The 25,197-nt window shown below is 41.7% G+C and overlaps 1 protein-coding gene across 1 annotated transcript in view; it reads left to right on the top strand.

The window, feature by feature from the left end:
• Window positions 1-25,197, top strand: part of USH2A (usherin) — a 548,586-nt gene that overhangs the window by 237,686 nt on the left and 285,703 nt on the right. The window contains exons 30-31 of the mRNA XM_034764482.1: window positions 3,422-3,535; window positions 14,037-14,198. Coding sequence (XP_034620373.1) covers window positions 3,422-3,535; window positions 14,037-14,198 — 276 coding nt within the window. The remainder of the gene's footprint in view (window positions 1-3,421; window positions 3,536-14,036; window positions 14,199-25,197) is intronic.

The raw sequence follows: 25,197 nt of genomic DNA, 5'->3' as shown, positions 1-25,197 counted from the left end.
AAAACCTAGAAGAATTCAACTGTACTTCAGTAGCAAGCTGAACAAGACTGGGGAATCTCGGTAACTCAAATGTGGGGAGGATGATTCTATTGCAGAAGTAATGTTCTCTAATTTCAAGCAGCTTTGACTGTACCATTTACTCAGCATTCCATTCCACCCACTGGTTTATCCACACAGTTCCTTTTTACTTCCGGGGTAGCTGTGGATGCATATCTGAGGGCAGAACTTTGTGGGGTTAGCATCACTTTGTGATGCAGCCACATGAACAGTCTACCTGGATGTCAAGTATTGCCTTTAAGAGATGCTGACATGATAGTGTACAAATTAAGGGTTAAGAAACTATTTAAAAGACCCTCTACCATTTTCAGATGGGTCTCAGGGCAGTTTTATAACAAGATTACATAATTTTCTTTGCTCTGCTATAAATTAAAGCATGTATATCAAAGATGATCTTTGTTATGGGACTGCTGACTTTGCACTCTGGGATAGGCAGGCACCGGGTGTAAATTTCAACAGCTGACTAAAAGTGCAGAGGAAATGAGCGGGTAATGAGAGAAGAGCAGCCAGTTCTTTAATTGAATTAAAAGCCGAGTGACACCAAAGCAGACACCTGTCCAATTACAGACAGGCCAAGGTGTTTACCATTGCTGTACAAGCGATTTGAAGATGACAGCAATCTTTCCGCCCACAGATTAACATAATGAAGGAGAACAGATTACAGCGGATGCTGGCCAAATAGCTAGGTTGGCAGCTGAGGAAAAAAGTAGTTTGTTGAAGTATGTAAATAAAAACTGCACTTTCCGTTGCCTACCTATTCCATTCATCTGCTTCCTTGTTGCTGACAAAATAGTGGACATGTTATGTGTAAAGGAAAAGAGTGAATTTCTCTGTATAAGCTTTTACTAAAAAAAAATGAACAAGATTTACAAAAAGAATGATTTTTAGAAGCCCACTGTTCTTCACATCCCTGTCAGATGATTCAATATGTAAAATCTAATGCAGCGCAGATACAGCATGTACTATCTTTCCATTTTGTAAAATAAATAAATAAAAATTCCTCCAGTGCTTTGGGCATCTTTCTGGATGTACTGTTGCTGCTGGTGGTGCCTGAAGCCATTGGAGACCCCACGGAATGTCTCCCAACAAGAAATTCAAGGAGTATTAACTCACTATCTCATAAGAAGAATAGGCTATGGCTGCTAAATGTAAAATACAACTAAATTGCATCCAAAAGCACAGCAGAATGCAATGTGAAAAGGCACTTGATGTATAACAAAATATCCCCTGCCACACTTCTCACAGCAGAGAACATGCAAATGTCACATTTAGATGCATTGGTTCATGCATCTATTTATTGGCTTAAGGTAATTCAAACTGTGTGGTTTTACTTTCCTCTTCATACCTCCCCTCTCCCTCCTGCCCCCCACACTAGGTATGTGTCAATGTTAAGTATTAATGCAAAATGCATTAGTGCTTAGCAGAGAGATTCCCTGGAGATGCTGGTGCCAAATAGTTTAATACAGATGCCTGCATTACACGGGATACTAAAACTTTAAAAACATCAATAATGCCTACTTTATGCTTATTCAATGTGCTTTCAAATTGCTGTCTTCCATCATCAAAAGATTACAGGCAAAGTTTGTTGGTACTGCTGCTGACCCTGCTCTGCCTTCAGTGTATCTGCTGTAGCATTTACATTAGATTCAGAGGTGTCAGTGCAGCTTTCCATTATCAACTGATGATTAGCAGAATCAAGAACTATGATCATAGAGGGATGGTATCGATCTTTCACCATTTTTACTCTTAAATGGAACTACATTGACTGGAGTTACCCCTGATTTATATTGTTGTAAGGGAGAGTAGAATCAGGCCCTAAAAGAGAGCAATTGAAAGATCTTGCAGATGCCAAACTTTCAGGATTTTTCAGTCAAGTACAAGAATAAACCAAGCATCTCCTTTTCAGTGAAAGATTGATCTGAAAAACTGTAGCATCTACAAGCTTCTTAGCAAATACTAGGAGAATACATCAACTCACTTTGGATTGTCACTTGTGCACATCAAAGAAAAACTGCACCAACTTTGACGTTTACTTTGCTGTCCTGCACAAGAGGAAGGGAAATTTTCTGCACTGATTGTTAATGGTAGGGTCTGCTACTTACTTCCACCTCCAAGTGCGCACATCACCCCAAAGGGGGCAGGAGGTGAAGGAGGCAGCATCATAACACACTGCACTGAGGGGATCTTAGGGCAAGCTCTTTACCTCTGCATTTTCCAATTAAATATAATTTTGTAGCTTCCAATAGCAAGTTCTTTCCCAAGCTGCTTATGAAAAAGTACAGCTTTTTATCACCCCAATGCAGGACAGGGCCTAAATAGCACAATTTGGCACCTAAGGTGAAATTCTACACTTGGAAGCCAGTGTATACATAGTGGACATCAGAATATGATGCACATTGAAAGTCGGCAAGAGTCTGCTCTCCTTTTTTATTAATTTTTAACTTTTATTTTATTATTTCACCTGCTTTGAAATGAGAACTGCTAATGCTTTGACAGATTTCTTGAACATTTGTACACTTTCACTGTGGTACTTCTATACTTTCCAATTTAATATAACTGTGAGATTTCCTATGCCAATACTCCTCACTGAATCGTTACACCTATCCCTACATTTTTTGAGTACTAGGATGACCATTTTTTTTCAGGAGTGCATCCAGGAGTGAAATCAAATTGGTATCACTCACGGCTGATTTATAACAGAATTCTATCCACCCCTCTTCACTAACACCAATAAGTCCTGAAAAAGCACAAGTATACAAACCTTTCAATGTTGAATCCTTGGGTACTGTGTTCCGTTACTGTGGTGGTGTATTAACACAGGGATTATACGATGCCACTGAAGTAATGGAACTCAGATGATATGTTTCATATGGTACCAGGAGCTTGATATCTTGGATTAAAATGGGAAGCTTTGTAGAGCAGTGTTAATGCCTGAGAGAAAGATTTCTTTAATGTTATCCAAGAGGTTAGAAATTCCTTGGGAAAAACAAAACTTATAAGTAAAATAATTTGGTGGGGAAGGGATGAAGAAAAGCTGAGTCAATAGTTATATGTATTTAAGCTGCTGAAATCTTGAAATAACTTCTAGTTTACAAAGAATAACTGGAAGATTCCAGTTGCACAATATTAGCATATTGTTCTGAATAAAACATGATTTATTTTTAAAAAGCAGAAACTATTCCAAACCACAGGGAACTAGAAATGCAAGTTTTAATGCTTTCTCCTTTCCTCCTGTACTACTGTAAGTATATTATTTTATGTAAATATATATTGCTGGACGATGTAATTATAGCATTGTGACTGTATATGTACATACAAGGGACCACATAGTGTACATATGCAACATTAATTTCTTCTGTTGTAGGCATGTTGACAGGCTTGCAACCCTTCGCAAACTATGGTGTAACCCTAACTGCTTGCACTTTGGCTGGCTGTACTGAGAGCTCACATGCATTGAACATCTCCACTCCACAAGAAGGTAAAGTAATTTCAAAGGTCTTGACTTCCACATTTCAGTCATGAATAATAAAATAGGAGAAGAGCTAAATGCTGCAAAGCCATTTGCTGGAAAACCCCAACCTAATTTGATGACAAAGTGCATTGCCAGAGCATAATTGCTCCATTTTTGGGGGGGTGCGAAAATGAATCAAACTCCATACCCTTTAATGACATGCATCTTTAATAGCTGTAATGCAGATTAATGGGCTTTTTAATTGCTGTTACATTGTTCATGCAAGAGCCTTGTCATTAATATGAAGCATCTGAAAGATTAATGAAAGCTTCCTCATTTTACTATGGCTCAGAAGTAAATCTAGAGACAGTCTGACTAAAAAGAATTGATTGTATGGCACAGTATGAAATTGAGAATCAAACGGTTGATTTCCATGGTCTCTTTTAACTGCTAAACACTAGCATAGGCAACAATTATTTTAGTATGATGGAACCTCCGAACGCCAATTTAGCCATTTATTAATCACTGCTCAATTTTCTGCTGCTTTTCTTAACTCTCATGCATTTTTTGTTGTACTTGGAACTTAAAAGTTGCAAGCATAAATTAAGGTTTCTTAAGCTTGCATTAAGATCTAGAGCAGCAAGAAAGAAAATATATTACAGTTCTGGCTTTAGAGACCAGCTCAATAACTACTGTGCATCAATTACTGGAGGAACTGTTCCCAAAAGATCTGAAGCATATGTAACTCCTATCTCACTTAAACATAAGATCCAGGTCAAATTCATCTCTCGGTTACATCAGTCTAAAGCTGGAGTAATCCACTTGAAATCAGCAGTTACTCCAGATTTGCAACAATATAATTTGACCCTTATGTGTAAAACAGTATTTTGTCTTCCATACATGTCTTTCCATAAGGTGAAAGAATTTTAAAACTCATCTTAAAAAAAATATTCCCATCTGGTGTGTGGTGTGTTTTTTAAGAAGCAAATATAGGCTCCTCTTTGTTTTATTCATCTTTTTTTTTAATAAGTTAAATAAAGAAATAGCAATACAGTGCTCACATGGAACTAAGACTTCAGCATAAGTTGATGTAAATTAGAAGCAAACCAGAAAAATCAAAACCGCACCACTTCTAATTAATTAAAATTAGATATGGTTCTCAGCCACAAAGTTTGGATCAGCTGTAATCTTATGCCAAAGTCCCAACTCTTTGTAGGGATGGGTGAATTAGTGTGGGGGAAAAAAATAACCCTTTACCCCTCTGGACTTGCATGCTTTTCTAGAACCAGGTTTTAGCTAAAAGGTCCGTTTTCAAAATGGAGAGAGGTAAATAGTAGATCTGTACTGGGATCAGTGCGGTTCCGCATATTCATAAATGATGTCGAAAAAGGGGTAAACAGCGATGTGGCAAAAATTTCATACTATACAAAATTATTCAAGATAGTTAGGACCAAAGCAAACTATGAGGAGTTACTAAGGCCTGGTCTACACTGTGGGGGTGGGGATCAATCTAAGTTACGCAACTTCAGCTACGTGAATAACATAGCTGAAGTCAACATACTTAGATCGACTTACCATGGTGTCTTCACTGTGGCGAGTCGACTGCTGCCACTTCCCCATCAACTCTCGCCAAGCTGGAGTACAGGAGTCGACGAGAGAGGGTTTGGGGGTCGATTTATCGCATCTAGACTACATGTGATAAATCAATCCCCGCTGGATCGATCGCTGCCCGCCGATCTGGTCGGTAGTGAAGAAATACCCTAAGGGATCTCACAAAATTGGGCGACTGAGCAAACAAAATGGCAGATGAAATTCAGAGTTGTTAAATGCAGAGTAGTGCACATTGGAAAACGTAATCCCAACCATACATACAAAATGATGGGGTCTATATTAGCTGTTACCATTCAAGAGAGAGATCTTGTAGTCATTGTGGATAGTTCTCTGAAAACATCTACTGAATGTGCAGTAGCAATCAAAAAAGCTAACAGAATGCCAGGACCCATTAGGAAAGGGATAGATAATAAGCCAGAAAATATCATAATGCCCCTATATAATTCCATGATACTCCCACACCTTGAATACTGTTTGCCCGATCTCAAAAAAGATATATTAGAATTGGAAAAGGTACAGAGAAGAGCAACAAAAATGATTATGGGGATGGAACAACTTCCATATGAAGAGAGATTACAAAGACTTGTAATTTTCATCTTGGAAAAAAGACTACTAAGAGGCGATATGATGGATATCTATAAAATGATGAATGGTGTGCAGAAAGTGAATAAGGAAGTGTTATTTACCTCTTCACATAACACAAGAACCAGGGGTCACACAATGAAATTAATAGGCAGCAGGTTTAAAACAAACATAAGGAAATACTACTTCTTTGAGTAGTGTCCCTTTAGGTCTGCTTCTGTCCCTGTGCTGCTGATTGGAGAAGTTGGGTAGGCCCACTCATGGCCTGCCACAAAGCTAACCAGCGCACACAGGCTAATCCCCCTCAGTTCCTTCTCAATTGCCCCGGGCTAGAGACGGAGCCATTAGCAGTCTGTTTCGATAATTAGCTTCTTTAGCATTTTTATTACTTAGTCTCTTCAGTCTTAGTTGGAGCCTTTTCCTCTGTATCTCTCTTCCAAAACAAAAAGCAAACAAACAAAACTTTATTTTTTCCCCTTTTTTTGTTGGGGACCCCTTTCCCCAGCAAGGTATACCCGGCTCACCAGGCTTCAAGAAGTGCCTTCTCTGACAATTTTTGCCCACCAGGGAGAGGGGGAGGGATAGCTCAGTGGTTTGAGCATTGGCCTGCTAAACCCAGGGTTGTGAGTTCAATCCTTGAGGGGGCCATTTAGGGATTTGGAACAAAAATCTGTCTGGGGATTGGTCCTCCTTTGAGCAGGGAGTTGGACTAGATGACCTCCTGAGGTCCCTTCCAACCCTGGTATTCTAGGAGTGGAGAGTAGTTCCCCCTTCTATCAGTTTTAGAGGGACGCCATGCACTCTCACTCTGTTATCAAGAGGCTTCTTGGGTATACCCCCAATCCCCCCCCCCCCCCCACTGGCATATGACCAACCATGGGCACCACCACTGGGCTCTATTCCACTGCCCCAGTGGCCATACTGGGATACCTGGGTGTATATCACCCCCACACTTCTCAGGCTCCCAGCCTCACTCATAAGCCCTTGAGACATTCTCCTTCGGCTATGGCATCCAGAACCTCAAAACCTTCAGAAGAGATCATGGAGGAATATGAGCATGAAGTTGAGGAAGAAGTTACTCTGAAGACCAACATCTCTTCCTCCTTTCCAAATGAGGCATTCATGTCCTGCCACCATCCTTAGCTGAGGATTTCCAGCTCTCCCAGGACTTGGCAAAAAGAGTTGCAGACACACTGCAGATACCCTTGGGGCTGGTCCACACTAACCCCCCACTTCGAACTAAGATACGCAACTTCAGCTACATTATTCACGTAGCTGAAGTCGAACTATCTTAGTTCGAACTTACCGCGGGTCCACACGCAGCAGACAGGCTCCCCCGTCGATTCCACATACTCCTCTCGCCGAGCAGGAGTACCGGCGTCAACGGCGAGCACTTCCAGGATCGATTTATCGCAACTAGTAAAGATGTGATAAATCGATCCCAGAAGATCGATTACTTACCGCCGGACCCGGCGTAAGTATAGACGTACCCTTGGAGGAAGTCAAGGACGTTCATTACAAACTCCTTGACATCCCACACTCTTTCTCGACCTCCAGAATAGCTTTCCCCATCAATGAGGTTCTTATGTACCTGCAAAACTATATGACAAACCCCAGCATCAGTGAGGCCTACTTGTAAATGGGCCAATAAAAATATTACATCCTGGCTGGGGAGATAGAATTTCTCTTCTCCCACCCTTCCCCCAACTCCATTGTTATGGATGTGGCAAACTCCCAGACCCGTCAAAACCAAATGAGATCCACTCCCTATGATAGGGATTGGAAATGCTTGGACCTCTTTGGGCAGAAAGCCTACTCTTCAGCCACATTGCAGTTTCGAATCACAAACTATCAAGCCTTAACAGCGAAGTATGACTATGTCAATTATTCAAAATTCAACAGCTTTATTGATCATCTCCCAGAGTCACAGTGCAACCAATTCTGAGCTATCATCCAGGAAGGGCAGCTAGTAGCCAAAACAACTCTCCAGTCAGCCCTCGATGCAGCCAATACAGCGGCCCAATCCATCTCCATGACAGTGATCATGAGAAGTATGCCATGGTTACACATTTCAGGTTTCCCTAAAGGGGTGCAGATGACTGTTGAAGACCTTCCCTTTGAAGGCACTAAGTTGTTTGCAGAGAATACTGATGCGTCTCTCCATACCTTAAAGATTTCAGGGCAATTCTCCACTTATTAGGAATCTATACACCTGGACAAAAAACAAAATTTAGTCCACAGCCCCAACATAAATCCTGTACCTCCCGATACCAGACTCAATGCTTTTATGAACCTCAGAGAAATAAATCTAGGTTCTCCAGACGCAAACCATCAGGTCCACAGCCTTCCAGGTTGCAACCATCTACCTTAAAATATCAATTTTGACATGTTAGTCGAGGTGTCAACAGACCACTCCCCTCAACCACTACAGCTGACCCACACAATTCGATAGTGGACAGTCTCAGTCGCAGGTTCCCACATGACCACGAAGAGGAGATGCACCCACATCTTCACAACCTATTCAGGTGGTGGGGGACACTGATCACAGACCTGTTCACCACTTTATTGAAAAAGAAACGTCCATGTTACTGCTCCAGAGCAGGGATGGGGCAATGCTAGGCAATGCTCTCCTTCATCTCTGGGACAGGAACCTTCTCTATGCCTTTCCTCCATTTCCCCTACTGTCAAAAGTCCTATTAAAAATAAAATAAGAAGGTGCACATGTCATACTGATTGCTCCCACTTGGCTGAGACTGAATTATCACCCTTACCTGTCACAACTCTCAACGTGCCCACCAATCTCTCTCCAATCCACTCCATACCTCCACTCATAGAACAAAGGATGTACTCTACATCCCAACCTTGGGATTCTCCACGTCAAGGCTTGGCGCCTTCATGTTTCAAATGCATAGAAAGTTCCTGCTCGGAGGAGGTACAAGAGGTATTATTACACAGTAGAAAATCCACAACATACTGTATTTACCCGCAAAAAATTATCCAGATTTCAGGCTTGGTGTAATTCTCAACAAATTTCTCCAACATCCACTACTCTTCCAAAGATCCTAGACTGTGCACTCACTCTTAAAAAATGGGGTCTATCTCTCAGTTCACTCAAAGTTCTCTTAGTGACTATAACAGCCTTCCACCGACAAGTAGAAGGCTACTCAGAGCTATCACACAGAACCACAAATTGATTCCTCATGGGTATACTAAACCTTTTTACACAACCCTGACATCCCACCCCTACATAGGATCTAAATCTAGTGTTGAAAAGCCTGACTAGACCTCCCTTGAAACCCATGGCTGTTCACTTACATACCTGTCAATTAAAACGATCTTCCTGGTGGCAATCATCTTGGCTAGGAGAATAGGGGAAATAGCATCTCTGATGGCACATCTTCTCTACACGGTATTCTTTCGGGACAAGGTCACATTCAGGCCACACCTGAAATTCACACCTAAGGTGACCACTCCTTTTCACATGAACCAAATGATCCACCTTCCAACTTTTTACCCGAAGCCACACTGTGATAACAGGTAGGCTATACCGCACACACAAGGCGTTAGGAGCTCCCTGGCCTTTTACCTGGATAGGGTGAAGACTTTTAGGAAGTCTCCTAGGCTTTTCCTAGGCGGAAAGATCCAAGGGCTCAGTAATATCAGCCCAGAGACTTTCCATGTGGGTCTCAAACTGCATTAGACAATGTTATCGGGTTCACAACATGACACTTCCAGATGGTATTCTCACACTCCACAAGGTTGATCTCTTCATCTGTCGCCTTCCTCAAGAATGTCCCTACAACAGAAATCTGTCCATATCTTCGCAGAACATTATGCGATTGGGGACTCCATCTCTGATGCCATCTTTGGCTCCACAGTACTGTCATCTGTAACTGACTCGACTCCGAAGCCCCAGCTTCCCGTGGGGATATTGCTCGGGGAGTCCTACAGTGGAGCACCCCGTAGGGATACTACTTGAAGGAGAAGAGGAAGTTACTCACCTTGTGTAGTAACAATGGTTCTTTGAGATGTGTGTCCCTATGGGTGCTCCACAACCCATCTTCCTCCCCTCTACTTCAGTTCTTGTCAATGACTCTGTGGTAGAGAAGGAACTGATGGGGGGGTTAGCCTGTGTGCACTGGTTAGCCTTGTGACCGGGGCATGAGGAGAGACGGTGCATGTGAGGGCTTATTGGATACTGCTACCGAAGTTCTCCGATCAGCAGCGCAGGGACGCAAGCATACCTACAGCGAAGCATCCATAGGGACACACATCTCGAAGAACCATTGTTACTGCGCAAGGTGAGTAACTTCCTCTTCTTCACATAACACACAGTCAACTTTTGGAATTCATTGCCATGGGATATTGTGAAGGTTCAAAAAGAATTAGACAAGTTCATGGAAAATAGGTTCATCAATGCCTATAAGCTAAGATGGTCAGGGATGAAACCCCATGCTCTAGGTGTCCTAAGCCTCTAACTGCCAGAAATTGGGAGAGGACAACAGGGGATTGATCACTCAATAATTGCCCTATTCTGTTAATTCCCTCTGAAGTACCTGGCATTGGCCGCTATCAGAAGACAGAATACTGGGCTAGATGCACCATTATTCTGACCCAGTATGGCCATTCTTATGTTTTAAAGGCAAAAAATCTGTCATCAGATGCTTGACCAGAACTCCCATTGACTTCAGTGGAGTTGTTCTGTGTAATGGTATAATTTTCCCTTAATTTTGTTTTTGAAATTTTCAAATACCCCTTTTCCTTTCTGATTTTCAACCAATCCAGGACTATCCTGAGAAAGGTCATTCTTCTGAGATTTCTAACCTAATTTTTCTGAATCAAAAAGTTTGTCAAAGCTTTGGGTAAACATTAAACTGAACCAAACCTAAATTAGGCTGGTGGTATTTTTAAAGGCTCTTAGTGCTGTTCCAACTACTCTCATAGAGGTCTGTGATGGATTTTACTGTGAACTTCAGGGGGATTAGTGTTAGGCAAATGCTGAGAGCTTTTGAAAATCTCACCCTAAACTTTTAAATATTTCTCCATCACTGTGTCACAGTCAGCTAGACTACAAATTGGGGGGGAGAGTGAGATGGCTTCCCCATGAGAAAAAATATTCTTTCTCTTCCATTGCTCTTAGTAATAGGACACATGACTCAGCTGGTGATGTCCCAGGGAGAGTCACCAAATTTGATATATATGATGGAACTTCGAATTGCCTGTAGGCTAAATGTTTAAAATGAAGGAAAATTTTACCAAAATAAGCAGGTTTGCTAGACTTATCCTGAGGGGTTTTGCCATCTGCAATTATTTGAGCATCATTTTTATGTCAATCCTTTAATATCTACTAAGAGTACCAATCCAGTTCTAAATCCTTAAGTCCAATTATAGTTTTGTAGGACATTGTTAATACACTAACTGATATTTTAGTGAATTGATAACTTATTACTCATTTCATTATCAATGAAAATTACATTATTTGTGGGCTTCCTCTGGAAAAAAAATGTTAATGGAGCCAATGCCATATGTAAGGAAATCCAAGTTTATAATATATTTGCTTTATTGCATATTACAATTTTTCTTAAAATTATTTTTCTTATTTGCTCAGCTTAGTAAACGTACTAGCTAATACAGGAATTCTATGTGATTCAGAAAAAAATGTTCATTTCTGAAGATACTCTTTCACGTTGGGAAGGTTTACATAAGAATTTCTTTTCCCCAAAATAGTGCTTGTAAATTACCAGATATTCCTGCCAGAGTGAGTAAGCCCCAGTTCTGCCGCCCTTATGATATTCAAAGGTATTGCTGTGGAGTTAAGGTTTAACTCACTATAAGGGAGGCAGAACTGGGCCTTTGAGAGTATGTCTATTCAAGGTATGCCAGTGAGCCTCCCAGCCCAGGTTGAGAGACTTGGGCTCACATTCTACAAATAGCTGTGTGGATAGCTCTTGGAAGTTGTAGCTTGAGCTGGAACTCTGAGCTTGTCTACACTACCGGCTGGATCGATGGGCAGCGATTGATCCAGCGGGGGTCAATTTATCGTGTCTAGTATAGATGTGATAAATTGACTGCTGATCACGCTAGCGTCGACTCCGGAACTCCACCTCAATGAAAAGTGCAAGGGGAATCGACGGGAGAGTGTCTCCCATCGACACACCGCAGTGATAACACCGCGGTAAGTAGATCTAAGTACGTCAACTTCAGCTACGTTATTCAAGTTGCTGAAGTTGCGTAACTTAGGTCAAACCCCCCTCCCCCGTAGTGTAGACCAGCCCTCAGACTCTGAAGCCTAGGGAGGGGAGTGGGCTTCAAAGCACGAGCTCCAACACAAGGCACAACTTGAAAGAGCTGTCTACACAGCTATTTTTAGTGTGCTAGAACAAGCCCTGGAAACCCAAATCAACCTGCGGGAGGAGGCTTGCTGCCATGAGCTGTGTAAACATACCCTAAACTATTAGCCATTGCCAACCTCTAGTTTACAACATACACACAAACTACATTGAAAGAGCGCTATTACTGTTGCAAAGTCAAACTATTAGAAGTTAGGAAATGTCAGAATTAAAGTTATGTGTGCATAATAATATAATAATTAAGGCTCCATGTTTGTCATGGAGTGACCTCCATGACTTCTGCAGCGGCCCATGCAGCTGGCCTGGGAGCCACCTGCGCCGCTTGGGCAGCCCCGGGGATAGTTGCACCAGCTGCTGTTGGGGAAGTCTTGGGCCCCTCTCCACCCCCCAGCAGCAGGAGTTTGGGTGTGGGGGGGCTCAGGACTGGAGACTAGGGTATGGGGTGGTGCTTACTGGGGGGATCCCCAGAAGGGTGACAGGAACTCTCCTCCCTCAGCTCCTAGCTCCACGTGCTGCCTCTGCCCACAGGCACCTCTCCCACAACTCCCATTGGCTGTGGTTCCCAGCCAATGGGAGCTGCAGAACCGGAGCTTGGGATGGAGTGGAGGCAGCACATGAAGCTAGGAACTGGAGGTCACTGCTTCCCCGGAGCTGGGCAGGAAACCTGCCCTAAGCCCCACCAACACCCCCCCACCAACACCTGTGGCATCCCCCCAGGTCGCTACCTCCCCTGAGCACCCGTGGGATCCCCCCGGGCCACGCACCCCACCCCCACGCACCCTCTCCCTCCCTGAGTATCCATGGTTTCCCGCAGGTCGCACCTGCAGCACCCTCTGGCCACCCTCCACCCCCCTGAGCTGCACACCCCCAAGTTCTAGTCAGGGTTATGTAGTATAAGTCATGGACAGGTCACGGGCTGTGAATTTTTGTTTACTGCCTGGGACCTGTCCATGACATTTTTACTAAAAATACCCGTGACTAAAACATAGCCTTAATAATATCTACATCCGTGATTTTGATGAAGAAAAAAAAAAAAAGATCAATTTGTGGTTCAAGACATGAAGTCAAGGAGAGAGGGATTAAAGCTCTTGGTCAGGTGGTTAGTTTTAATAAAAAATGTCACAAATATCTTAGGTCAAAATATTCATACTTGAGTGCTTAAAGTTAGGCACATAAAACCCTATGTAGGCATCTAAATAGTGGCCTGATTTTCAAAAGTGAAAAGTGTTATAGCCTCCATTTGAAATTTATGGAGCCACAGGCACTGAGCATCTCTGAAAATAAGATAGATGTAGATTTAGGTGTCTAACTTTAGACATTCAAGTATAATTTTTTTTGTCTTTAACTAATTTCTAACGTCTTTGTTAAGGCTGGTGGTTATCCTTTAAAATTACCTAGTGCTTGAACTGGCAACCAGTTCTACCACCTGTAAATGATAGGCCCCTTCCTTCTTCCTTGTCATAAATTGGTTTGCTGACCAGTTATATGAAAGATCCATTGCTCTAAACAATGCATAGGGAATTTCCCAATATTGTCAGAAGTGGTGATGTGCACAGACAAAGGATTTTCACAAAAGGAAAAAGGAAAAGGAACCAGAGAAGAAATCACCCAGTAGACCTAAACCATCAGTGCTGGTAAACATGCCAGGTTTTCCTCATGGCAAGTGGTGAGACACACCCTGTTGTTGGTAGCACAGTTTCAAAAATGTAGTTGGCATCTTGTAGCCACAAGACCCCCTAGTGAATATATAATGTTAAATGAGCATATTTCTAATAGCAATCAATCACTAAAAGCTAAATAACCTGGAATATCACTATATTATAATGGTTTCAGGTCTGTATACTTGATTTATAATTGTGAAGTTTTGGGTTTTTTGATATCTCTAGATACACATCCACTCACCCAAATATCTATATCTGTGTACCCGAAAACATTACAATATATAGTTATATATACACAATATTTATTTATTTATATTTTTACAGCCCCTGAAGACGTACAACCACCTACAGCTATATCCTTTCCCACTTCTTTACTACTGAGTTGGAGTCCTCCAAAGAGACCAAATGGTATTATAACACAGTATGCTTTATACATGGATGCTGTATCAATCTACACTGGAAATGGAACTAAATACATTGTCAAAGGTGAGTTATATAGTGGTGACTCCTAAGATGGGTATGCCACAGTCACTGGGCTAACTGCACACCTAACCCTTCCTGGTCTTGTCAAATGCACCCTCCTCTCAGTTCTCAGGCCTGTAGTTGTCACCTGTGTTGGGGTGAAAGCATGTGGTTCTTCTGCTCTAGGCATGCATTGTAGACTGCCATCCCCAAGTCCTAACTGTGATTGCCTCAACAGGCCTGATGTATCTTTGGAGCCTGCAGTTCTGTTCCCTTCGGAAGCAATGACACCAGTGACCAGACACCATTCTTATAGCAAAGTATTGATGAGAACAAAAGAATTTAAGAGAGAAACAGATCTTGTAATAGTAAAAAAGACCAAATACATGTCTCGCTTACAAGATATCTAACCATTTTCCACATGGTAATCCTGGTAGTTCTAGCTTCCTTATAGACTCCTCCACGGAGCCTCGCTCTGTCTGGGTGATCATCTATTCCCTTAACTCACAAACCAGTAATTCCCTCCCTGCCTTGGGGAGTCATTAAATCTTGCTCAATCCTTTTATCACCCCCCCTTTACAGAAATCAAGTCTCCTTTTAACTTTTTATAGTCCTTTGATCTGGTAATTTTCAGCTTTGGCAAAACGAGGCTTGAAACTTGTTGGAGATAGGAGGTACTAATTTTCCCCATTGTCTTTCAAATGTGTGCCTGGATGGCCTTATCTGTGTTGCCTTCCTGCATAGCCCCCATTGAATTTGAGCATATAATAAACATTTCACTACCTCCAATATAACTTGTACAGTCTATCTCAATATCTATTTTACATATCTTTATCCTTAGATGATTACATAGCAGCCCCATGACCCTCATTGGCTGTTTGTATTGATGTACAGTCATCTGACATCTTACTTTCACTTTAACCTTTTGTTTCATCAACAGACCACAAATTAGTCGTTCAGGATTATCATACAATAAAAATAATGAACTATGTGTAGCCTTGTGCAGCAAAAGGAATAGCCTAGCCCAGTCACAGTTTTATGCATGTTTGTAGATAGGTGTAAAACCAAAAAAGATATTAAAATCAGAATCTACCCAGGATAGAGGAGGGTCAGGGTCTTACTTTCTTTTTACTATAACACTTTAGCATAGTGTAAGACCTCAAAGACATTTCTGCATTTTGAGTTAGTACAAAACATTTTAAAAAATGCATAGTTCAATTTTTTTTTATTTGCACAGGCCATAAGCTACTAGTGCGGTGGGTCAGCTCTGACACTGAAAAATGAATCCAGTTAGAGAACCTCCTGAAGGCTGTTGATGTTTGCTATAATAAATAGCGTACACTTTAAGTCAAACTTTTTCATTCTGTATTCAAAGGTAATGGATTTTTTGTAACCATAGTAACCTTGTTGTATTTCTGGATAAATACATGAGGTATATACATTCTGGTTTTATTTTTGAATATAAACTACCACATTATATATTACTAATAATATGAAAAATAGGATATAGGTTAGCATAATGACAACTTAAAGTAGTATGCATTTTTCTTCTGCAAAAAATAAATATTTATCAAAAATATAGGTTCAATTAGTTTAACCCCCCTCCCTCCACCCAGTTTTCTGGTATTCTTGTAGTGCCATTTATCTTTTTTTCAAGATCTCCATTAATCTCTTATTACTGTCCCATAACATTATTTTTAAAAATTTGGAAGCAGAAATACATGTGCTTTTCAGTCTTCAATATTAAAAACATTATTGAAAGATTTATGCTGATGTTGTTACTAGGGTTGTGCTCTGCCCCATAGCATGTATTTGCAAAATGGTCATGAATTGGAAAGTGTGAAAAACATTTTTGGAATATGTTCACCATACTAGTGGTTTTTTGAAAAGCGCACATCAGATTACATCATGACTGATAACTACTATCTAAGCTGTAATGAAGAGTTATCTATTGAAACTGCAGTCAAGATAATTTTTATAATTTTCCTACCAGCAATTAAGGGTAGGCTACTCTCAAAAGACTCAATATTTGGCTCATCATCCAAAATATTGGACGCTTATCTGAGACTTGTCCAGCCAGACCTGATTCTGTAAAACTGGCCTAAAGAACAGACTTTTAATGACATTTTTAGTACTCGTTTTTGTGGTCATGTCTGAAAATAACGCAAAAACCACCTTTCTCACAGTAATGTAGCATTCTGTTTCTGCTCCTGGCACAAACATTTATATGAACATTTCAGTACCTTAATGTAAGTTTGGTTTCCCTTTTTTTTTTTTTGAAATGGGCAAAGGTTTACAGTTTCAGTCCCTGAATTTGATTACTGCAGAAAATATATTGATAGGTCTACTAGGAAACTCCCCATCTCCCCAGAGACAGCAGGACTCAGTTTCACCAAAATGGGCCTAGCTGATTGCAACTCTGATAGTCAAAGACGATTTTCAGAGGGCAGGCCAGCTTAGTTCACTGCCTGTAGTCTAAATAGGTCTTCTCTTCCATGTGAAAGCCCCTACCATTGCCCCATTTAGTGTTATTCAGTAAGACCCAGTTTCCTTCCAGTGGGGTCCCTGCTTCTCACCAAGAGTGCACCATACTTGTAAATCTCTTGCTTTTTAATTGATATTAGTTGCTAAATGGAAGGAGATTGATAGTCTCCTCATCTGAACTGGTGGAACATGAGTCACTTTCTTATTCTCTCTTACCATATGGGACATGACATATGACTGTTTGCTCCTGTGCCACCTTTATCTTGCTGCTGATTTCTCACTCTGCTTGAGGTGTGCTGGAAATGTGGAAGGAGCCCAGGGGAAGAAATGTGATCTGAGTCAGAAGGTTGGGATTTAGGTCACCAGAAATCCAAGTCATTCTGACTCAGGACTATTCAGATTTCTAGCCCAGATTTATGCGTGGCTCTAATTTTAATCAAAGAAATGTCATTTTTTTTGCTAAAGCAGAAGGGCCTTTGTTTCCTTACAGAACCCACAATCTGCTCCTTTGTAGGCTGGAGGAGTCATTACAAAGTGGCAAAAAGTAATCTTTCTTCTCCAAGGGTTATATCTGTACAGTGATAAAATCAAAGGATTAAAAACCAGATTCTGGGACTCTCCAGTTTTGTGTCTGTCTCTCCTGCCTGGTTTTTTTGTTTGTTTGTTTTTGTTTTGTTTTGTTTTTGTTTGTTTGTTTTTGCTTTGGGTGTGAAGGTTAGTGCCGTTGGCTTCTACTGAGCATGTGCATACTGGTTTTTCAGAGGCGTATAATTTGGCCAAATTGGGTAGATTTTCCTAGGGACAGCAAAAAGGACCTCTCTGGCCCCTAGGGAACGCCCCTTGCCAGAGCATGGAGTCTCTAGAGCTTCTTAATGAAACATTTGTAAGATTTTTTTTCATATTAGCAAAACAATGTGGTTTTCTCTAATATCATTCTCATAAATGGCTGACCTGTTTTTAGCCAAAACATTTTTTTTTTAAGTCAGCTCAAGGCAGACAGCATGGAAAGTTTCAGCACAAGTGGTTAAAGTTTGGCAAAGTTGTAAACAAGTGAAAACTGTGTTTTATAATGAAAAGTGTCAGACAACCTTAATTCTAGGCACTATTGCCAGCACAGCTTATAATGTGCAAAGAAATAATAATATAGCACAAACTTTTCTGAGGAGATTGCTAGTGATGATTGATTGTCAAAATCTGAGCAAAATGTCTCCTTCCCATGTCATCTGAGAGCTGGCTACCTTTGTGAGAAAAGTTTCTGGTAAAAGCCTGTAGTGAAAATAGTCTTCTTTTCTATAGTGAAACACATTGGATTATCTAACCTGGTGAATCCAAGAAAGACATTACTTGAAGATATGTGTGACACACAAAATGTTTCTATTTCCATCACTCTAGAGTGTAATCTCCAACTTTGACACTGCACACACTGAGGATGTAAACGTCTGCATTTTCTCCAGCACTGCATACTTGACACTAACAAATTTGGGTCATTTAATTTCTCTTGCATGTAGTAATTACTCTGATTGTGAATCCTTAAAAGAAAAAATATTCCTATTAATACTCATCTGATTGAAACTGTTGTTTTCTCTGCCACACAGTAAGAAAGAATAGTGTTTGCAGTATTTCAGGAAAGGGATACTTCACCCAACAAGTCACAGGGCCAGATTTTCAGCTAGCTCAATAGAGCTGTGCCAGTTTACAACAGCTGCGGCTCTGGCTCACATTCACTGGCTTTCTACAGTTAAATTACAAATAATAATCTTTACTGGTGTCTGGGATATGTCACTTGTGATCATTTAGTTTTTCTGGAGTATAAAATCAAGGGTAATCCTTAGAAAGAGAGAGAAGAAGATAACCTGTAGGAATAAGTAACAGTTTGGTTGGCTCAAGTAGAGTGACCAGGTGTCCGGTTTTGGACCCAAATACCCAGTTGAAAAGGGATGCTGGTGGCTCCAGTCAGCACTGCTGACCGTGCCATTGACTGTCTGGTTGGTGACGCCGCACAGAGGGGCTGGCTGGCTTCCTGCTAGCCTCCGCGCCATGTGGCTCCTGGAAGCAGCGGCATGTCTCCCTTAGGCTCCAACATGTAGGAGTTGCCAGGGGGCTCTGCATGCTGCCCCCACCCCCAAGTGCCACCCAGAGCCTGCCCCCCTAGCCCCCTCCTGGGCCCAAACCCCTGCCACAGCCCTGATCCCCCTCCCCCCTCCAAACCCCTCAGTCCCAGCCTAGAGCACCCTCCTGCACCCCAATCGCCTCATCCCCAGCTGGAACCCTCTCCCTCCCTCCCACATGCCCCAACCCCCTCCCTAGCCCTGATTTCCCCCTCCTGCCCTCCAAATCCCTCGGTCCCAGCCCAGAGCACCCTTCTACACCCCAAACCCTCATCCCAGCCCCACCCCAGAGTCTGCACCCCCAGCCAGAGTCCTCACACCCCCCTGCCTCAGCCCAGAGCCCCCTGCCATACTCTGAACCCCTTGGCTCCACCTCGGAGCCCCCTCCTGCACTCCATACCCCTCATCCCAAGCCGGCACCCTCACCCCCTCCCATACCCCAGCCCCCTGAGCCAGCCTGGCGAAAATGAGCGAGTGAGTGAGGGTGGGGAGAGCGAGTGACCCGGGGCGGGGAATGGAGTGAGCGGGGGCGAGGCAGGGGCAGGACCTCAGAGGAGGGGCAGGGACAGGGTGTGAGGGTGTTCAGTTTTGTGCGAGTAGAAAGTTGGCAACCCTAGGCTCAAGTTGTTCTTGAACTTTAATGCTGAAAGACAGATTTTGTAAGACCAGACAGATCAGAGTTGGAGAAGAGAGTGAGGAGATTTGTTAAATTCTATGATTAATAATAGGGATGGGGTGGGAGTTCGGCATCTCTAAAAATCAGGGCCCACTATGTCAAATATTCAGAAACTGAAGCACCCAAAATTAATCAACATTTATATGAATTCTTTTCTTGAAATCAATGATAAACAGTATCTTTAATGTAAGTGATCGCACAAATGCCATACTTCTTCAAAAAACACTTTTGGACTTTTTTTTGTCCTTTCCACACCTAAAAATTCTACAGATAATTTTAAAATGACTGATTTTGCATTTATTATTAGGAATCCATCACAATGGTGTCAACACTTTATTTACTGTACAGTTAAACGTGACTTAAATGAAGGGGAAACCAGAAAACATTTGAACTGCAGAGTTTGATTGCCAGTCAGGGCATCACAAAGAGGAAAAGTCCTGTTAGATCATATGATTGTTGTTGTTATGGTTATTCTAATTAAATATTGAATAGCATGGTAGCACCCAAAGACCGCAGTCAAGATTGGAGCCCCATTGTGTGGGAGCTGTAGAAATATAGAAGAGACAATCTTTGCCCTGACAGTTTACAATTGATAGATACTGTAGTATTTCTGTGGGAGCCACTGTGGGACTGTTTCCTGTCTTCAAAGATGTAGTATAATATTCGTAAATATCTGAAGGAGCCAAGTCTTCTGTTTCACTAGGTCCTAGGATAACCTATTCCAAAGAGTCATTCAACATCAATATAACATTGGCATCAAGTTAGTGAAATTAAGACTCTAGTTTGTTCTGGAAGCATTGGCACCTGCTGTATTACTGTGAGCAATAGAATATTTATCTTCACCTGAAATACTACCCATGTTACACAAAGAGATATAAACTGAAGTCCCGTTGTCATTTTCAAGGTCTTGCTCTAATGGTTCGACAGTCACCATTCCCATAGGACTGAATGACACATCCAGATCATAAGGCAGTAGAGCAAGCAACATACTTCCCAAAGCAGTACAAAAAGAACATCATCCCTGCTGCAGGTTTCATATGAGCCAAAATACTTAAACATTATGATGAGCACTATAAAAAAACCCAAAATAGTTTTATTGCTGCACCCAGCACTAGAGGGCAGATTACACCAGGTTTATGGAAGGAGTAAGCTTCCCTTAACGTTATATATATATATTTAAGAAAGCACATTTGATACACCTGAATTGACAACACTGACATTGCCAGTGACCTGTACTAGTGTAATTAATTCTTCAGACCCAGAATGCAGATTCAGCAGGCACAAAACCAAAGGGCAATTGGGACTGTCTGAGTCTGTCATTTCTGTGTCTCAACTTCAAATGGAAGACTCTAGTCCATTCACTGGACTTAACTGTACAGATCCGGAGGCTAGGGAGGAAAGCATTATGTTTATTTGTAGCAGTTCTCTTGTATCATTTTCTGTTGCAGTGCATTAGTGTAGTGTTAAATAAAATCTGCTTATTTAAAATCCTTTTAAATAGTGTTTAAATATTTCCTGCTGATACAATCTGCTAAAGTAGTTATCCTTGCTGCAGATTTCAGTTAACCTTGTCGCAGATACTAAGCCTGGAGCTACACAGACTTTTAGGGGCCTTGATTATGGAGCAAAACCTAATGGTGTCATTATAAAACCACAGCTGGACAAGCTTTTGGAATCCTTGTCCTTCAATCAGATTTGGGTAACACAGCAAGCCAGGAAAGAACTCATGTTAACCCTGCCTGAATTGCTGAGCTCTCAGGTTATTTGGGCACTACTTTCTAGAAATTAAAATAATAAAATAAAACTCAGATTATAAAACAAAAGGGATTGGCACCTCCAAATCTGCCACATATACAGCACAAACTGTTTTGAACAACTAGTTTTCTCCAAAGGTAATAGCAATGGATTAGCCAAAAGAACAGAAAAAAGACACATTTATATGGCAATGTAGGGAAAGTGCATTGCTGCTACCCATTCTGGATCTGTTCAGTGAACAGAGAGAAGGGAGGCATTAAGCTTCCAGGTCTATTAATCACAAGCCTTGACAAGACTTAAAGTCACTCAAAAATGTGAAAAGCCCAAATGATTCTTCCTTTCCTGTGATCTTACACCAAGAGTTTATCATAGTAAGAAATGTGTAAGACACTAGTCTTTTAATTTTCCCTTCACAAATATGTAGATTGGATAAGAGAGTTTAAAATATCAAATGCTGTTTGAGTAATATTGCATACTGAAAGAGAGGATGTACGCCAAGTATTCACCTAACTGCAGTGTATTTGTGTTTGTAAAATTAAATACAGTAGTCTACTTGGAAATCATGGGGCTGATTCCCCTCTCACTTCCACCTTTGTAAATTAAGAGTAGCTCCAAAGAAGTCAGTGGAGTTACAGCAGGTCAGATATGGTGTGATAGGCAAAGTATGCCCCATGCATTTTACATTTAAGTAACCATAGATGATGATAACCAAGGGTGAGAAGATAGTTCGTGTTCATTCAGGTGTAGGTCTCTGCTAACAATGGTGCAGGTTGTGACAGTGGTTCTTGTAGGTACTTGTCCTGTAATAACTGGACTGAAACTGCTGATTCTTTTCACATCAGCCACTGAGATGAAAGTAGTTTTATGGTGGATGTTGTCTGGGCTCCTGTAGTTTGAGTGCCTAAAGCTAGGCACCTAAATAAGTGATCAGGGTTGTGGATAAAGGTTATCTAGTTGATATAGTGTACTTGGATTTCCAGAAATCCTTTGAAAAATTCCCTCACCAAAGGCTCTTAAGGAAACTAAGTAGGCATGGGATAAGAGGGATGGTCCTTTCATAGGTCAGTAACTGGTTGAAAGATAGGAAACAAAAGGAAGAAATAAATAGTTTGTTTTCACCATTGAGAGAGTTGAACAGTGGGGTCCCCCAAGGATCTACACTGGGTCCTGTGCTGTTCAACATATTTATTAATGATCTGGAAAAGGGTGTGAATAGAGAAGTGGAAAAGTTTGCCCATGATACAAAATTATTCAAGATAGTTAAGTCCAAAGCAGACCATGTGAAGTTACAAAGGAATCTCACAAAACTGGGAAACAAAATGACAGATGAAATTCAATGTTAAGTGCAAAATAATGCACATTGGAAAAAATAATCCCAACTATACAGATATAATGTTGGGTTCTAAGATAGCTGTTCCCACTAAAAAAAATCTTTGAGTCACCATGGATAGCTCTCTGAAAACTTCCATTCACTGCCCAGCAGTGGTCAAAAAGGCTAACAGTATATTAGGAACAGTTCAGAGAGGGATAAAAAAAAAAAAAAAAATATCATAATACCACTACATAAATCCATGGTGTGCCACTCAAATCGGATGTAGTGGAACTGGAAAACATTCAGAGAAGGGCAACAAAAAAGATCAAGGGTATGGAATTACTTCCATATGAGGCGAGACTAAAAAGATTAGAGCTATTCATCTTAGAAAAGAAACAACTAAGGGGAGAGATGATAGAGGTTTATAAAATAATGAATGGTGTGGAAAAAGTAAATAGAGAAGTGTTATTTACCTTTTCACTAAATATAAAAACCAGGGGTCACCCGATGAAAATAATAGGCAGTATGTTTAATACAAACGAGAGGAAGTACTTTTTAACTCAACACACAATAATCTGTGGAACTCATTGCCATGGGATGTTGTGATGGCCAAAAGTATAACTGGGTTCAAAAAAGAACTGAATAAATTCATGGAGGATAGGTCCATTAATGGCTATTAGTAAAGATATGATTTGGTCACAGATTTGGTAACTTTAATGAACCTCTCTGACTTCTTTGGCTTCAGCCCCCTGCCACAGCCACTGTGGCAGGGGCAGAGGCTGGAGCTGTCAACCCCTGTGGCTGCAGCAGGGGCTGGAGCTGTCAGTCCCCGCTCCTTGTGTGGCTTGGGCTTCAGTCCCCCCGGTGGTCAACCCCACCCCTGGACGCTGGTTAGTTTTAGTAAAAGTCACAGGCAGGTTGCGGGCTTCTGTGAATTTTTGTTTATTGCCCGCAACCTTTCTGTGCCTGTATTAAAATTAACTGTGAAAAAATCTTAACCTTAGCTATTAGCCAAGGTGATTAGGGATGCAGCCAGGGCCGGCTCCAGGCACCAGCCTACCAAGCATGTGCTTGGGGCGGCACCTGGAGAGGGGCGGCGCTCAGGGTTGGGGTTTTTTTTGTTTTTGTTTTAAACATACTGGGGCTGTTGGGGGACCCAGCGGCGCTCCGGCCCGAGAGCAGGGCTGCGACTGGGCTCTCCGCCCTCCTCCCGGCGCTCCGGCCAGTCGGGGAGAGCGGGGCCCCGGCCGGGCTCGCCGCCCTCCCCCTGGCGCTCCGGCCGCTGGGGAGAGTGGAGCTGTGGCGGTCTCGCCGCCTTCCCCCGGCGCTCCGGCCAGCGGGGAGAGCGGGGCCACAGCCGGGCTCGGCGCCCTCCCCTGCCGCGCTCCCCAGCGGGGGGCGGCGGGAGGCATTTTTGCCTGGGGCGGCAAAATAGCCAGAGCTGGCCCTGGATGCAGCCTCCTGCTCGCGGTGACCCTAAACCTCAGAAGATAGGGTGGATCACTCTGTTATTGCTCTGTTCTGTGTACTCCTTCTGAAACTCTAGTATGGGTTGCTGTTGGAGACAGGATACTGGGCAAGATGGACCATGGCCTGACCTAGTATGGCAACTCTTATGTTCTTATAGTCTTAGAATTTCCGATGTGTTGAGTACCCTCACTCGGTTTGAAGTCAACTGGGCCACTTATTTAGGTGCCTAGATAGGGATTCAAATGCCTAGATGTGGTACACAACTTTGAAAATTTGTACTTATCTTCACAGTGGTAGAAATTGGACAGTTATATTTCACATCAAGACTTAAGACTAAACTCTGGTTTTGCTTTCTTCAGTTAATATGTGTATGTTACCATTAACTCTTTTAGAGAGATTAAACTTTTTTTTTAATTTGGGCTTTATTGAACGTTTAAAAATAATTGACAACCTCCCAAAGAACAAAAATAAGAGATTGGTGGGTGTGGGGCTCTGCAAAATATTCACAAAAGAACAGATTGTGAACGCCTTATTCACATTGGTGAATATGAGGATTTTGCATATTTTGGAAAGGGATGGGGGTGTTTTTGGAAGAGTCTGGTTTCATGAAAAACTGGTGGAATTTTGTTGCTTTCACTCACGATAATGCCCATTTTTCAATGAAATTCTGTCCATGTTCACTCAAAAAGTTGGGGAATCACAAAAATCTCCACATTTGTTAAACTTCTTAAATTGGATGTTTTCTTTCTACAAACATTAATTTTGCGTTGAAGCCCATTAAAATTTAAAATTTCACATGGATCAGTGAAAGAATTTCAATTTCATGAAAAATAATTTTTAAGTGAACTTTTGGGAGTATGAAATGATCCTGGATAAAACTGCAAATATTTTTTTCAGTGAATGGATAGGACTTAATTTACATAACTGGAAAGGGAAAGACTACTAGAAATATGTATGACAAATTGGTGTGTAAGTAAAAGAAACTACAGTTGGACTAAGTTACTAGATGTCACAAGCAGCTGTGCTGCATACTGACGATTATTGCTGGCTGTTAACCCTTTAGGTGTTTCAGAGTAGCAGCCGTGTTAGTCTGTATCCGCAAAAAGAAGAACAGGAGTACTTGTGGCACCTTAGAGACTAACAAATTTATTAGAGCATAAGCTTTCGTGGACTACAGCCCACTTCTTCGGATGCAGAAGTGGGCTGTAGTCCACGAAA

This window comes from Trachemys scripta, chromosome 3 (assembly GCF_013100865.1).
Source record: "Trachemys scripta elegans isolate TJP31775 chromosome 3, CAS_Tse_1.0, whole genome shotgun sequence".
Classification (NCBI taxonomy): domain Eukaryota; kingdom Metazoa; phylum Chordata; order Testudines; family Emydidae; genus Trachemys; species Trachemys scripta.
This window is presented reverse-complemented; position numbering and strand designations above follow the sequence as displayed.